The sequence below is a fragment of the Telopea speciosissima genome, chromosome 7, assembly GCF_018873765.1.
Source record: "Telopea speciosissima isolate NSW1024214 ecotype Mountain lineage chromosome 7, Tspe_v1, whole genome shotgun sequence".
NCBI classification, from domain to species: domain Eukaryota; kingdom Viridiplantae; phylum Streptophyta; class Magnoliopsida; order Proteales; family Proteaceae; genus Telopea; species Telopea speciosissima.
This window is the reverse complement of record NC_057922.1, coordinates 57,783,914-57,799,387: the sequence shown is the minus strand read 5'-3', so window position 1 is coordinate 57,799,387 and position 15,474 is coordinate 57,783,914. Positions and strand designations below refer to the sequence as shown.

The window sequence follows — 15,474 nt, the reverse complement described above, 5'->3', positions numbered from 1 at the left end:
GCCCTGCAAACGTTTAAGACGCCTCTTTAAGGCGCAAACTACCAAGGCACGTGGCGCCTCCCCATTGGAAGCTCACCCTTGCTTCCCTCAAACCTCATGGATCTCGAAAAGACGCGAAAATCCTAAGGAAATTAATTACACCATGACCAAAAAATAATGGGAAAGTGAGATTTCAAAAGGGGAAGTGATCACACCATTAACGCGACTTAAGATATTTCACTAAACCTCATTAGAAAGGGGGGGCAAGAACGACAGCAAGATCGAGTTGAAGAGTCAAGACAAAAGCTCATATATTAAAAGTATCGTTAAGTATGACTTTTTAGCTTCCAAGATAAAAGATTCCTGGCTCTTACTCTGACAAACCCTAACGGCTCTGTCGGAGTGGGGGGCTTATGTTATATCCAAATATAACACCCAATCAAACCATACCACATCAGCAGAGCGTAACAACCTATTAATAAGCAAGAACCCGGCAGATCATTCCCATACCCGGTCCAATAAGGAACTTACTAAGAACGGCGCAACATGCCACGTAAGAATGGATCAATCCTTCCTTATACCAATCTACTCCTATAAGGAAACTAAAGAGTAGCGCCCATGATTCTTATCCATCAGGGATTACACTCCTAGAGGAACTCTACTACTGATGTTCTTACCATGAATAGAAGACTGCTGGAATGGGACTCTCTCCACGACCGCATCTTTTAGCCACAAATAGTATATATTTTCAGGTATATATACAATTGTTAACAATTGTTGCTTAGAAAGATCTAACTTAGGCATCGGAGGGTCCCCAGCTGGTACAAACCGGCTCTCTGGTGTTCACTCTACTCTTCTGTGCAGGTTACAGTGCAAAAAGATAATCTGTGGAGATCTTTTGACGCAACAAGAACAATGCAGAATATTTTAGTCGACTGGTGCTAGATGAGTTGGATTAGAGTAGTAAGTGTATGATTAACCAATCAGATGATGAATTAGTCCATCCTCGGGATGATCTCAGATGGTAAACTGTACATAGAGTAGTTGGGGCATTTTCATCGACTAAGGGCAACAATTGACTAAGGAGGGTCAAGCATCAACAAGTGGAGCCAATATAAAATATACATGTCGTAGTAGGGGGAGAGCTGAGTAGTCGTCAGATGAAGAAGAACTGGAGGAAGAGGATGTGCATGATTCAAATGTTGAGAAAGATTTTGGTCTACGTCCAACTGATACTATAGGCCAGTAGCAGCAGCAACAAGATGTTAATTTAAATTTACATGCTGATTTGAATTGAACAATTTGAAAATTTGTATTTGGATGGCTTTTTTTATTACTTCCCTTCACCTCAAGTATTTAACTGTTTAAACTTCAAAGATGACTTAAATTTGGCATTTTGGTTTATATTATGTTTTCTTTCAGATAAGATTTTTGGAACAATTCAAATCATAGTTATCAAGGTGGGAAGGCGACCATGGCGTTTTAGAGGGCTAAAAATCAAAGCGATACCACCATGGCAGCAAGGCACCCACCTAGGTGTCCAATGAGACCAAGGAGCCTGGACGCATGACGTCGCCTTGGCGACGCCTTAATAACTATGATTCAAATCTACCTGGGTTACTTAGGCTTTGTATGGAAATATTAAATAAAAACCGATTCTAATGTTTTTCCCATTTTTTGGAACAGAAGCTGGGTGAAAATTGTATGGTATGTCCGGTTTGATTTTCCCTGTTTTTTTAAACGAACCAAGCACTTGGCACACTTTTGATTTTCTCCATGTGAGAAACGATTCTGGCAAAATGGGGGGAAAAAACTGTCACATAAAAGTTTAGGGGTATTTATGGCATTTACTATTAAAACATGCCAATGCCTCTCAAATGTAAGATTTCTACCTAAAACAAAGGCATTCAAATAGACGATGCCCCTCACGCTTAGAGTGCCGCTGACACCGCCGCTCTTGGGGATCCCTCTGCTCGCCTAGTCCACTGCCACTCTCGCGGCCGTCGGATCTTTTCCTTCTTGGGGATATTCACCTCATCCAAGCAAGTCCACCACTCCAAATGCCTTTGTTTCTTCCGTTCTGTTTTCCCACTGAGCTTCACCAAACCCTCATCGGCAGAAGCTGAAGCAGTAATCCAATCACTCTTGGGTATCACCGTCTTAATCGCATTCCCAATCCACTCTATCACATAGTCATTGACGCCCCGAGTCAGAAGCACCTCTACAATTTTCCTGATGCCTCCACCAATCATCCCTGAAACACTCTTCTACCCATATAGATTTGTATTTTTTCTTAGTTACAGAAACGCTTTTATTCCAGTGTTACCATACAGCATTTCAGGACACAGAAACGCTCAACAAGCACAGAAACACATAAAACTGTGCCGGACCTAGAAACGCTCAAAAAACACAGAAACGTTGCCATACAGAGCCTTATTTTCCATTAAATTTGTCATCTTGGTTTTTACTTTAGTTACTTCTGAATTCTTAGCTCTTACTTCTTACACTTTATTTTTGTATTGACTACCGGAGTAGATATATAGTGGAGGGCCTGGAGCATGGAGATTCTCATTTTGGCATCATAGATGTTAGTATAATAAATACTTGCATATTTTAACAGCCCTTTTCTGTAGCTTGCATATCTCTGTTTTGCAAATCTGATTCTGTTTTTATTTAATCTTACCAAACAATTCCATATCTAGTAATCTGTTTTGCATTTTTGCTTCCAAATTGATTCCTCTGTCTTAGTTCTTTGCTCTTATAGGTTGATATGTGAAAGTGTATGAATCCTTCTATGTATAGATTGAGATTGCTATTGATGTAATGAGCTGTTAGCATATATTGATTGAGATTGCTATTGCGGTAATGGGCTCTCAATTTGTATGTTTGGGTCACTAACTACCTTTAATGGGCTGTTAAATTATTCATAAATCATACTTTCTGAAAAATTTTGAATTTTTTTGTTAATTGGAGAGTATTGTGTGTTTTTGACTGTGTAGTTGGATACATAAAATGATAATATATATATATTAGGGTGCCTTGGTCGCCTACGCCGGCGCCTCTTCGCCTAATTGCTAGTCGGCCGTCCAAGGCCTTGGTCGCCTCGACAACTAGGCTCAAAATGCCCTGGGTATCGATATCCTGATCGCATTCCATCAAGGTTAAAAGTATCAATGGGCACAGTCTAACCTTTGGTCGGCAATAGCAAGGAAGAGAACATCCTGCTGGATGGAATCTGGCAATAAATATCTGATAGATTATCCAAGGATGGTTGTGCATGGGAGGAGCAAACCTCAAGCACAAAGGTGGGAAGACAAAACTCATAGAGGCAACGTGAATTCAGTGCAGGAGACAAAAGGTCAAGCATGATGTCATTTGATTCTGAAGAATATTCTCTAAGGGTCAAATACAGGCAATCAGAAAACTAATTTTTCTCCAATCTAAGCACCTTTTAATAATAAATCCTATGATTTTCATATCGTTCAAACGTTGTAACAAATAAGTCACTAAAAGAAACCATGGTTTCAGCAAAAAAGGAATTGGTACAGCGAAAGAATTTCAACTTCGGCCTGCAGGATTATTTTTTAACTGGTTTTGTCAACCCATTCTTGTATACATTGCCAAATGTAGTTACAGAAAAATTGTTTATTAATATTTCATGGAAAAAACTCATGATGATGAACTGCTTGAAATTTTAACTTCAAACCAACATACTTGAGTACTGTTCATTATTCCTTAAAAATTTATATTGCCAAAAACTGACAAAAAATTCCCAGAGAAGTGCATTAAAAATACATTACTAATTGATCATTTCAAGAAATGTGACCACTCTTCTTGTTTATTGTGTTTGCTTTGAGTTTGTAACCTCTTGTTGCATTGTTGTTTGCTTCATAATGTTTTTTCACCTCAGTTCTTTCCTGCTTTAGCAGGATTTCTATTGATTGAATAGTTGTGTATATTCATCAGCAACAGCAACAAAAAAATATAGCATGAGGTTTGCATGATAGATAAACAAAAATGGCCACATAATACGTACAGAATGACACAAACTTCATCCCTCTTCAGAATCCCAGTAGGATCAGCTGTTCCCATCACATTATAACACTCACTGATAGGAATTTTTCCTCCCTTGAGCCCCTTCTTTTCTTCTTTTGCCAGCACTGATAAATGACGATATAAAAAAGGTTCATCTAGGGGAATTCCACATAAAATCATCCTTGCTGCAAGAAGGTCATCCATATCTCCATAATTGAGTGCAACTGCATGTACAACAATAAGAAAATATTTGTAAAAAAAACATCACAAACAGAAGTTTGAAAGAACGATAAAAAATAGTAACAAATAGCTATAAGAATATTCTGAGATGGTATAAATGTATAACAATAAAAACAGGATCCACCTAGAGGAGACCATTAAAGAAGCAAAATTATCATCAGAATAACAAGCAGATGATTAGAATTCTACCTATATTAGCACAGATTAAAATGACCAAAATCTAATATCAGCAGAATTTTCCATAGAAGAATAGTAAATCAGATAATGAATACGTACCTCTTAATGCAGCACGTTTATTGGAGTGAATGTTTTTAGCATCCGCTAAAGCATTCATTAGAAGTTCCAAAAAATATTCGTTTGGGACCCCTCCATAGTTAAGATGAGCAATTAAAGCTTTTGATAAAAATGCTTTTCTCGGACGATTACTGCAAGAGAAAGATTATAAAGCTGAAATTGAATAATTAAACTTTCAAGAGGAAGCTTATAAAGCTAAAATTTAATCATTTAACTCTCAGAAGTGAAACCAATCCCACAAACTGCATACGGCTTGCATTTTCTCCGTCAAGCTAAAATTATGATACCGGAGCCAACACAAGAAAAATCCTTCAAGATTCCTTTGTTTATTAAAATATTATACAACTTTTTTATTACATTTTGTAAGACTAGTTTTTTCTGTCAACCTCTTTTGGACCATTATCCCAGTCAATTCTTTCCTCTCCATTTGTGATCTGGAAGGTTCAATTTACTCTTACATTGGTTAAGGAAGGAAACCTCTAAGGGGTTAATTGATGCAGGAAAAACAACATGTTCATGATCCATGGCTGTACTAATAGGAAGAGGAGGTGAGAAAAGGTGGAGAGTTGATAAAGATTTGCAATAAAAAAAGGTGTTTTTTACTCCGGGGTCACTCGGCAACAATTGTTGATTCTTTAAACCAAGGTTTGCAATATTGGAATATAGGGTATCGAGATTACAAGGAACGAAAATAATCACATGCAATAAACAGCAGGAAAAGAAATCACATTAAAAATAACAAGCACCACACATGAAAGTGAGAATATAGAATGATGAGAAGAAAAACTATGAGATAGATGGGAAAGAAAAATGAAAAAGATAAAGCAAATGAAGAGATTGAAAAAACCCACCTAATCCTCCATGGTTGGAGATCTCTTCCCTGAAAAAACTTAATTCAATTTGACTACCATAGCACGAGAGAGCAAGTCTTATCTACAAATATTTTAAGATCCAACTAAACCAACTATATTACTACTTTGACTCCGAGTGACCCTGAAAAGGAGAAAAATATTTAAATTATGCGAGACGGTTCCCTACACAGCCCGACTGCGGTTTCAGGCAAATGAGGGAACCCCCTTTGGAATCTGACAAGCGGAGGGGGCATTTATGACATATTACCCCCTCACATGAACAGTGATACATGTAGGGGTGTGCGATTTCATTTTTGAGCTGGCGTTGTGAAAATCTTTTTCCCAAAAATAATTCTTCTAAACCCCTAGGGAATCTCTTAATGTATTTCTAGACAAAATAAAAATCTAAATTTACTAACATAATAAAATTAGCATTAAAAGATAGTATAGATTAAAGATTCTATAGTTGTCTAATACAGGTTTAATATGCCCCATACTGTATTTTATAGTGTTATTGAATACATGTTTCATAGGCCCCCATTCTTAAAACTTTGGGAAATTTTCAGCGACACCCCCTCTGTTGGACCGTAGAATTAATGCCACCCCACTAAAGGCCAATATATTAATTTGGGTCCAAAAACTAACGGAAATAACTGAGAGTTAACTGAGCGGGAGTAAAATGTCTAAACTAGCCTCAGTTGAACAAAGGGACTTTCTTCCCAACCCCATCTCATCCAGCTCTGATCCAACCATTCTTCTCAACCCTATCTCATCCAGCCACGATCTCAGTCTTCCCCGAACAATCCAACCTCCAAGGCTGCCCTCTCGACCTCCCTAACGAGCTCTTCCACGCCCTCAACAACGCTTGCGGTGCAATGGAAATAACCCAAATGCACACACAGGGCTGAAACGAAGCCGTTGCTGCCCTGTGCTTGCCGCTTGGCTCTACTCTGCATACTTTTCCATACTCAGACTTGCATTCTCGTCTATTGCTATTGTGGTATAAGGCTCCAACCCTTGAGCTGTCCAGATGCGTTCTCGGTGTCGAAAGAGGAGAAGCTTTTCGGTGGTGAGAATGTGAATCGCCTTGAGAAGGATTGCTTGAGCAGCAACAAGGTGAGTAAGTTTCAGATTAAAGGACAGGGAACAAGCTTTCTGGTTGTTCCAATTGCTTGAACTCACTCTACCAGGTGAGTAAGTTTCAGATTAAAGCTCTCTTTCAATTCTCTCTAATCGATCCATGGTTAACAGAGATAACTGTGTGAAATGAGAATCTGGGGAGTGAAGAGACAAAAGTCCCTATAATGGAAATTTTCCATTTCCACTTCTTCTCCCAAGTCCAGAGTCCCCATCTCCTAATTTCAGGAAAATTATCTGCTCCAATTCCATGGTTGGTATTTGGGGAAAAAAAACCCTAAAGCAGACACAGAGGGAAAAAACAAAGCGAGAGAGAGAGAACTCATGATGGTGAAATGACGGTATCAAAGGTGCCCTTGCAGATCCGGAGAAATTCTATTTCTCTTTTTTATCTTCTCATTTTATCTCTTTCTGAATTTCTGTTTCTTATGTGATCAGGGTTTTAATTTGGAATGAAAAATGAGATTTGTATGGAATGAAAGGAAGTGATGACTCTTTCCCCCAACATCTCGACTCTGATGATACTAAGCTCTTTTTTCTCTTCGGAGAATCCAAGCCAAGATTCTGATCCATTCTTTCCCCAACCTTTCTGTTTTTTCCTGTGAATTTTGAACCCTGAAAATTTTCTTACCTGCAACCCACTTTTAGAAAGGTTGGATTGCTAAGGGCATGGTGGGGCGGGGTTGTAGGGGAGCGAGAGAAGGAGGGTTGGTGGTGGTGGTGGCGGCGGCAGCAATGACGAGGAAAAAACAGCAGAAGGAGAAGAAGAAGGAGAAGAAGAAGGAAAGAAAAAGGAATAAACAAAAAGAAAAACAAGGGCAAAATTGACTTTACAAAATTACTAACATGGTGACATCACTACTTAACTGTTACAAGGTTATTTCCGTTAGTTTTTGGGCCCAAATTGATATATTGGTCTTTAGTGGGGTGGCATTAATTACACGGTCCAACGGAGGGGGTGTTGCTGAAAATTTCCCTAAAACTTTTGGCCATTCGGCATGACTCTTGTATCATATATTGAAACGTAATAAGCGAAAATTAAGGACGACGAATTATACGTTTCCAAAAAACATAATTTTTAAATCCTTAAAATTTTTATAATAACAAAGGCAAAAGACTCCGTTCAGGATCGTACGGTCAAGCACTGATCATTGCCATTGGAAAAGAGGGGGTTGAAATGACCAACATCCCCCCCTTTGCCATTGGTCAAGCCCTGAAAATTTTAAATCTATATACCATATAAAGCATTTAATATTTTTGCTGCCCGCCATTTGTTTGACCGAATTTTAACCATTTCCCTTAAAAACATCAAAACCAAATAATATCAATACGTATCCGATGTTATATTTTTCCTATCCCAGAATTCCATCCATGTATTAAGTAACTATGATACAATAGTAAACTAGGATGCATTAAAATAGTAATATGTGATTTACTATAAATAGTAAAGTTCATGATTGCAAAAAGAGACATCCCTGTGCCAACTACCAAGCCACGCATAGCAAGAAAACTTCCATGTCACAACTTGCCCAACCCCTAAAATTGGAGTGCATGCCACCAGCCTTTATCCACATATAACATTCGAAGCAAAAGGGAGGTTTTTTTTTTTTTAAACCCGAACATTCTCTGGGATGCGGGCCAGCCCTTGGAAATTTATTAAGATTCAATACAAATAAAAAATACAAGGGGGGGGGGGGACATAAGCCTTACCCTGACCCAAGCTAGCTCAACTCTCTACTCTCCACGGTACCCAAGCCCAAAAAACAAGATGGCATAAAACCTTTACACTTTAGACTATTATCGCAGGACCAGCAAACCCGCTCTGTCTTCCCGAATAATTCGCTGGAACTCCCCTGATAGCTGGCCTCCAACCTGGAACACAACTGAAGAGCCAAAGTCACAAGCAAGATTCGCCAACCAGTCAGCCGCCCTGTTACTTTCCCAAAAAGCAAAGGAGATTAGCGGCCGAGTTGACTCAAACAGGGTTAAACTCAAACAGGGTTAAAATTTAATAGAACCAGTACCAACCTTTCCAAACCTTACACCTTTTGGAATTAACCATTCTAACAATGGAAGCCAAAACCGAGTCAACCACAACCCCTCTACAGCCCATGCAAGCACCATAGAAATTTTAGAAGGCTGCTACAACAACGCCCTCAGTATCCCTGATAACCCCTCCAGCTCTGCCAACACCTGGGTTACTCCTACATGCTCCATCAACAATAAGCTTTACTGACACGAATGGGGGACACCAATAAACCGGGAACGGGCGCCTCAGCCGGGGGAAAGGGCTGACAAACTAAAGCACTACAATATCAAACTATCTTTGGAGGAAGACGAGCATTTAATCTTAGGCGGGTAGGGGGAGGCCTTTGACCCAAGCCCTGATACAATGAATAATAGAACCCGCAATGCGCCTTCGTTCTCCATGTCTCCTGTCATTCCTTTCCTACCAAAGCTCCCAAAGAATCAAAGAGGTTAAGAGCCCAGTAATGTAGGCACTATGGCTGCTACAACCCGTCGAATCATGCCAAAGGAGGATACATCTCCTGACATCCTGATACGGAGGAACAACAATATCGAAGATGCGAGAAAAAACACCCCCAAACCTTTGTCGCAGTGCCACCCGACATCAGGCAATGGTCGGTGTTCTCACTCCTTGGGCTTACACAACAGTCACATCTGGAGGGCAAACGAATTTCCACAGACCTTAAAGACACATCTGCCGAGATCCCCCCATTCAAGAGTTGCCAAGTAAAAAAACCTATCTTCGTTGGCAATGATCGGTTCCAAATCCACTTATCATAGGTTACTTCTGCTACTCTGCCCCTCACCTCATTCCAGGCAGACATGGCAGTAAACCGACCATCGCTGGAGATGGCCCACACCAACACATCTTCTTTATTAGAGAAAACATAATATCCATTAACAATACTCTACCGTACGGCCCGTACCGCAGTAGAGTCAATCTTGTTCAACACTCCTGCTTCCAAACCACGTCCTCATCCATCGCATCCTTAACCCACAGGTCCGTGTCAACGGAAAGAGCATTGTGCACAAAATCAATCAATGGGCCATCCCCCACCCAATTATCAAGCCATAAAGAAATATTACTAGAGCCAATCAACCATCTAGACTTCGCCAGCAAGAGGTCCTCATGCGCCAGCGCACTCCTCCAAGAATTTGAGCCAGACCCACACGGCCTAGCCAAAGCAACATGAGAATTTTTAAAAAACTTAGTTCTAAAGAAAGCACTCCACAGAGACTGGTCAGATAAAATCCTCTAAAGCCCTTTGAGCCTAAAAGCGAGGCCAAAATCCTCCAAAGGCCTGATCCCCAACCCACCTTCCCCAAGAGGCCTGCAAACCTTCAGCCACCCAACCCAGTGTCGGCGCTTTCTATATTCAGAACACCCCCCAGAGAAAGTCCGCAAAGATGCTATAAATCCTCTTAAGGACAAGCCAAAGGCAAGTTGCCATGTGGCATAACCATGGAAAGAAAACTTGTTCGAAACCTGTCGAAACCACCGAGATATCTTGGTTTCGCAGGTTTCCAAAACGAGTTGGCCAGGTACTTAAAAAATGCATGGTTTCGACCGAGATGTTGGTAATTTCCCAAGTATCGACACTTATGAACATTGAAACTTGGGGAAACCTGGCCTCAAACCAGTACAAATACTTATGTATGCTAGTAACCAGGCCAGAAACCAGAACAGACACTTATTTATGTTATTTATGCCTAATATTATTTGAGTAAATGAATTTGAATTCATTTACTTAAGACATTATTAACAAATAAGCAAATACCCGCCTACTTGAATCTAATTAAATAATTAAAAAATCAAATTCCAAAAGGAAAAAAAAAAAGTAAACCCCCTGTTCAAGAACAAAAACTCTATTTTCAACGGTAGGTGCAATTTTCAACTTTCTCATGCTGGGGTTTTTCTCAAATCTAAAAACTCCATAAATATTAATATGGTAAAACATTGCCAAAACCAAAAGTGCGGTAAAATATGCATTTGTTTTGATGTCCAAAATTTTTTTTCCATTTAGAGCGATTTTGACAGCATTAATGCACACCAAATAAGTTTGACTGGTACATAACTCATTCAATATAAATCAGATTTAAGCAATGTTGGACTTGTTGGAAAGCTATCAAAACAAAGCATTATAACAAATCCAAGATTGCTTAAATTTGATTTATATTAAAGGAGTTATGTCCCTGCCATACTTAATTTGGTGTACGCAAATACTGTCAAAATGGCTCTGAATGAAAATAATTTAGACGACATCAAAACAAATAAATATTTTACCACACTTTTGGTGTTAGTAATGTTTTACCATATTATGGTTTATGCAATTTTTAGATTTGAGAAAAACCCCAACATTAGAAAGTTGAAAATTTCACCTACCACCGAAAATCCAGCGTTTGTTCTTAAACTAGGGGGTTGACTTTTTTTCTTTTGGAATTAGATTTTTTACTATTTATATTGGATTCAAATAAGGGGTATTTGCTTATTATATATAATATCTTAACTAAATGAAATACAAATACAAATACAAATACAAAAAACATTTAGTAAATGAAATACAATTACAAATACCAAAACATTTACTTAAGGCTCTTTTTGGCATCATTTTTCATTTTCATTTTGGCCTATTTAAAAAAAATCAATACTCAAAACTATTTTGATCAAAAATGAAAAACTGTTTGGTAGAGATGACCAAGCTACGGTCATAGGTAAATGAGTAATGATACAGGGCTGCGGACATTGGGCTCTCGTGGCTCAGGATTTCTTTTGGGGTTTCTTCGAGTTTCTACGTGGGCATGCCTCCTCGGGAGGATCGCCCCGTTGCTGCGACGTCACTTGGGGGACCCCCTGTGGTTTGCGAGGGCCCTCGACCTTCGTTTGCTGCGAAAGTCTCTCGGTCGCTCTCGCCTCCTGTTGTGCCAATTGAGTTAAAGAAGCCAGCGACTTTCCATGGGGTCCCGGCGGTGTTTTTCTCAGATGATGAAGTGGCTCTCTCGGAAGTGGCTTTCGCCACTTCTCTCAGAAGTGCAAATATGGGCATCCTTCGTTGTTCGTAATCAAGGAGTTTTTGCAAAAGAGGTTTTACCTGCAAGGAGACGTGGTGGTCTCGGTTCAAGATCGACGGCACCTCCTTTTGAGCTTCTCTGTTCTAGCGGATTTTGTTAAAACCTGGTTGAAGGAGCAAGTCTCCATTCAAGGCTTCATGCTTCGTTTTATGCGGTGGACTTCAGATTTTACACCTGGCTGGGAGTCGCCATTTACGCCGGTGTGGGTCTCTCTTCCAGGTCTGCTGGTGAATTTCTATCAGGGAAACTTTCTTGCCTCCATTACAGGTTCGATTGGCAGGGTGCACAAGGTGGATGGAGCGACAATGAATTGTACTCGCACAGTGGCAACTCGAGTATCTATCTAAGTGATGGATGGGTTCTTGGCCTTTTAGGCCTCTTTTTAGGGGAGGATGTGTCGAGCACCTCAGGGTGCTGCTGTGGAAGACGCTGCTGTTCCGTTGGTTTCCCCTGTACCGGTTGGGGGGGGCAGCGGGTCAGGGAAGCCGCTGACAAGGTTTACATGAGGCATTTGCGGGTTCAGAGACGGTTGCCTCTAGTAGCAAGATGGGATCAACATCGAGGTAGGAGGCGGAGGTAGAGACTATAGAGGGGTTTTTGGTAGCTCTGTGGTGAGGAGCTTAGGCGGATTACTAGGTCCATGGGGCCGGCAGGTTCACTTCCTATTGCCCCATCATGAATTGCATCTTCTGGAATGCAAGAGGGGTAGGGAATAAGCCCACTTCGAAGCGGTTGAAGACTTTGATCAATCTGCATAATGCAGACATTGTTGCCATTGCAGAACCAAAAGCGCAGCCGTCTAAAGCGCGCTTGACCCAAAGGAGGATTGGCATGGCTGAGGCTCACGTTTCAGATCGGATCTGGATCTTTTAGAAGGCGTCTTTACAGGTCCAGGTGGTTGTGGAGGAGCAGCAGTTTGTCTCGGTAGACTGTAGTTTGGGCAGCTCGATGCAATTCTTGGTCACCTTTGTTTACGGTCGCTACTCGGTGGGGGAGAGAAGAGAGCTGTGGGAGGCTCTGGTTTGGTTTTCGGTGGGTACTGGGCTGCCGTGGGCAATGGGGGGAGATTTCAATGCAATCTTGGCCCCACAAGAAAGGGTGGGGGGGGGGGGGGAGGCCAGCTTATTCTATGGCTATGGATGAGTTTGGTGACGGTGTCAGTGCGGCAGGTCTCTTTGATCTGGCCTATGCGGGCAACATGTTAACGTGGTCTAATAACCAGGAGGGTACTAGTAGGGTGTTGGCAAGGCTCGACCGTTTCTTGGCTAATGCAGCTTGGATGTCAGTGTTTCCACAGTGTGAAGTGTCCCACTTGAGTAGGGTGTGCTCGGATCATTCGCCACTTTGGCTTTCTTGCTCTCTCGGTGGGAGTTGGCCTCACTCAGGTTTCAAATTGCAGCAAATGTGGCTTCACCATGCTAATTTCCAGGAGTTTGTGAAGTCCCAGTGGGTAGTGCCGGTTAGTGGCACAACTCTCGTTGCCCTGTATTTGAAGTTGAAACGCCTAAGGGGCTCCCTGCGTACCTGGAATAAGGAGGTGTTTAGCAATATTCACCAGAAGGTTAGGTATGCTGAAGATGCGGTCAATAAGGCGGAGGTTGCAGTGGACCAGGATGCTAGCCCGCAGAAGCGGAAGGCTTTGGGGGAGGCTAGGAGAGTGCTGGAGGGGGTTTTGTTGCAGGAGGAGATTTTTTGGAAGCAGAAGTCTAAAGTTTCTTGATTGAAAGAAGGGGATAGAAACATTATATTCTTTCACAACATGGTTAATGTTAGGCGAAAGCAGGGGGATATCAGGAGAATCAGATCAAGCGAGGGGGCTTGGGTTACTTCTCAGGAGGGAGTGCAGGAGATTATTGTGTCCTATTTTACTGATATGTTCTCCTCCCAGGGCTGTATCGTGGATGAGGAGTTGCTGTCTAATATTCCTCAGGTGGTGACTGAGAGGGAAAATACAGCTTTGCCTAACCCACCGTCTTTGGAGGAGGTAAGATTGGCGGTCTTTTCTCTTTCTTGCGACAGTGCCCCGGATCCAGATGGCTTCTCTGGCCATTTCTTCACGGCGTGCTGGGATGGGATTTGTGATGATGTGTGGAAGGCAGTGAGACTTTTTTGGAGGTGGGGCCTTACCAAGAAGCTATACCTCAGCAAACCTGGTGCTGGTTCCAAAGAAGGACTGTCCGGAGGTAATGTCGGATCTTCGGCCTATCAGTCTCTGTAACTTTGCTTACTAGATTATTGCCAAGATATTTGTATCCAGGCTAACAAGTGTTCTCCCATCCTTGATTGCGGAGGAGCGGGGTGCGTTTGTATAGGGCTGGAGCATTCATGATAACATCTCTATTGCACAGGAGGTTACATCGGAGCTGAATAGGAAGACGAGGGGGGGAAATGTGGTATTGAAGCTTGACATGGCCAAGTCGTATGACAGGTGGGAATGGGGTTTCCTCTTCTCGGTGCTTGCTCGATTCGGGTTTGCAGATGCTTGGATAACTATTGGTTCTCTATTGTGTTGGGAGGGCAGGCAACCGGTTTTCTCAAGTCTTCTAGGGGTGTGCGTCAGGGGGATCCCTTGTCACCGGCGCTGTTCATTCTGGCTGAGGAGGTTCTTAGTAGGGGCATCTCAAATTTATTCTCTGAAGGCCGGGCAGTTTACTATGCGCTCCCCCGGGGGTGCCCTGGCATCTCCCACTACCTCTATGCGGACGACACCATAATCTTCACTAGGGGGTCAAAAACCTCTCTTAAGCAGATCATTGGCTTTATCTCCAGATATGAGGGTTTTTCTGGGCAGCTGGTCAATAAGCAGAAAAGTTGTTTTGTGGTGGGGGATAAGGTATCGAGTAGTAGAGCTCGGCTGGTGGGTGCGTCATTGGTTTCCCGAGGCGTTCCCTCCCCCTTACCTACTTGGGGGCACCTCTTCACACAGGCCGGCTCAAGGGTTGTTTCTTTGATGATTTGATTGCAAAGTTAAGGAAAAGGGTTGCTGGGTGGAAGGCCAAGCTGCTGTCCTCAGGTGCGCGGGTCACTCTACTCCGCCATGTGTTGTCCTCTATTCCCCTTCATGTCCTTGCTACCTTGGCACCTCCAAAAGAGGTTCTTCGGCGATCTATGGCATTCGGGCAGACTTCCTATGGGGTAGCTCGGAATAGGGAAAACGAAGGCATTGGGTGAGTTGGACGTAGGTGTGCAGGACGCTGGAGGAGGGTCGTTTGGGGATTAGATTGCATGATGAGGTTGGTCTTGCTCTTAGGCTGAAGAGCCTTTTGAGGGTTATGTCGGAGCACTCGCATTGGGGGGTGTTCCTAATAGCCAAACTGTTGAAAAACTGCCATCTGTCTTTGACGTTTGCTCATGGGGAAGGTACAAGGTCTTGGAGAAATACTTTGGCTAGCAAGGATATTCTGCTGTCCAGGGCAAGGTGGCTTATTGGCACAGGTGATATCTTATTCTGGTTGGATGACTGGACTGGAAAGGGGCCGCTTATTGATTATGTGGATAATGCGCTCCAGATTGACACCTCTCTTCGAGTAAATGATGTGTTGGGGGTGGACAGCAGCTGGAACCATGCAGTCCTTCGCCAGATAGATGTTGATGAGCTTAAGCAAGGGATTCTACAGGGTGACTACCTGATTTCAGGGGAACCAGAAAGGCTGGTTTGGACCCCTGCTAGTGATGGCGTATTCTCTGTGAAATCGTTGTGGAATGAACTAAGGGGTCACTCACCTGAATGTGGCTACTCCAGATGGATTTGGAATCAGACGCTGCCAACAAAAATTGGTTTCTTCACATGGCAGATTTTTAATGGAGCGATCCCCACAGATGAATCAGTGAAGACAGTCGG

General features: G+C 42.2%; 1 protein-coding gene and 1 non-coding gene across 2 annotated transcripts in view; one reads left to right on the top strand and one right to left on the bottom strand.

The window, feature by feature from the left end:
* The window catches only part of LOC122668729 (probable RNA-dependent RNA polymerase 5), a 64,470-nt gene extending 55,821 nt beyond the window's left edge, over positions 1-8,649 (bottom strand). The window contains exons 1-4 of the mRNA XM_043865265.1: positions 8,565-8,649; positions 8,354-8,408; positions 4,531-4,679; positions 4,016-4,238 (exon numbers count right to left, since the gene is read on the bottom strand). Coding sequence (XP_043721200.1) covers positions 4,016-4,238; positions 4,531-4,679; positions 8,354-8,408; positions 8,565-8,649 — 512 coding nt within the window. The remainder of the gene's footprint in view (positions 1-4,015; positions 4,239-4,530; positions 4,680-8,353; positions 8,409-8,564) is intronic.
* LOC122670207 lies at positions 7,016-7,109 on the top strand. Its single transcript, XR_006334181.1, has one exon. It is a non-coding gene; the product is annotated as a small nucleolar RNA Z103 (small nucleolar RNA).
* Positions 8,650-15,474: the final 6,825 nt, after the last annotated feature.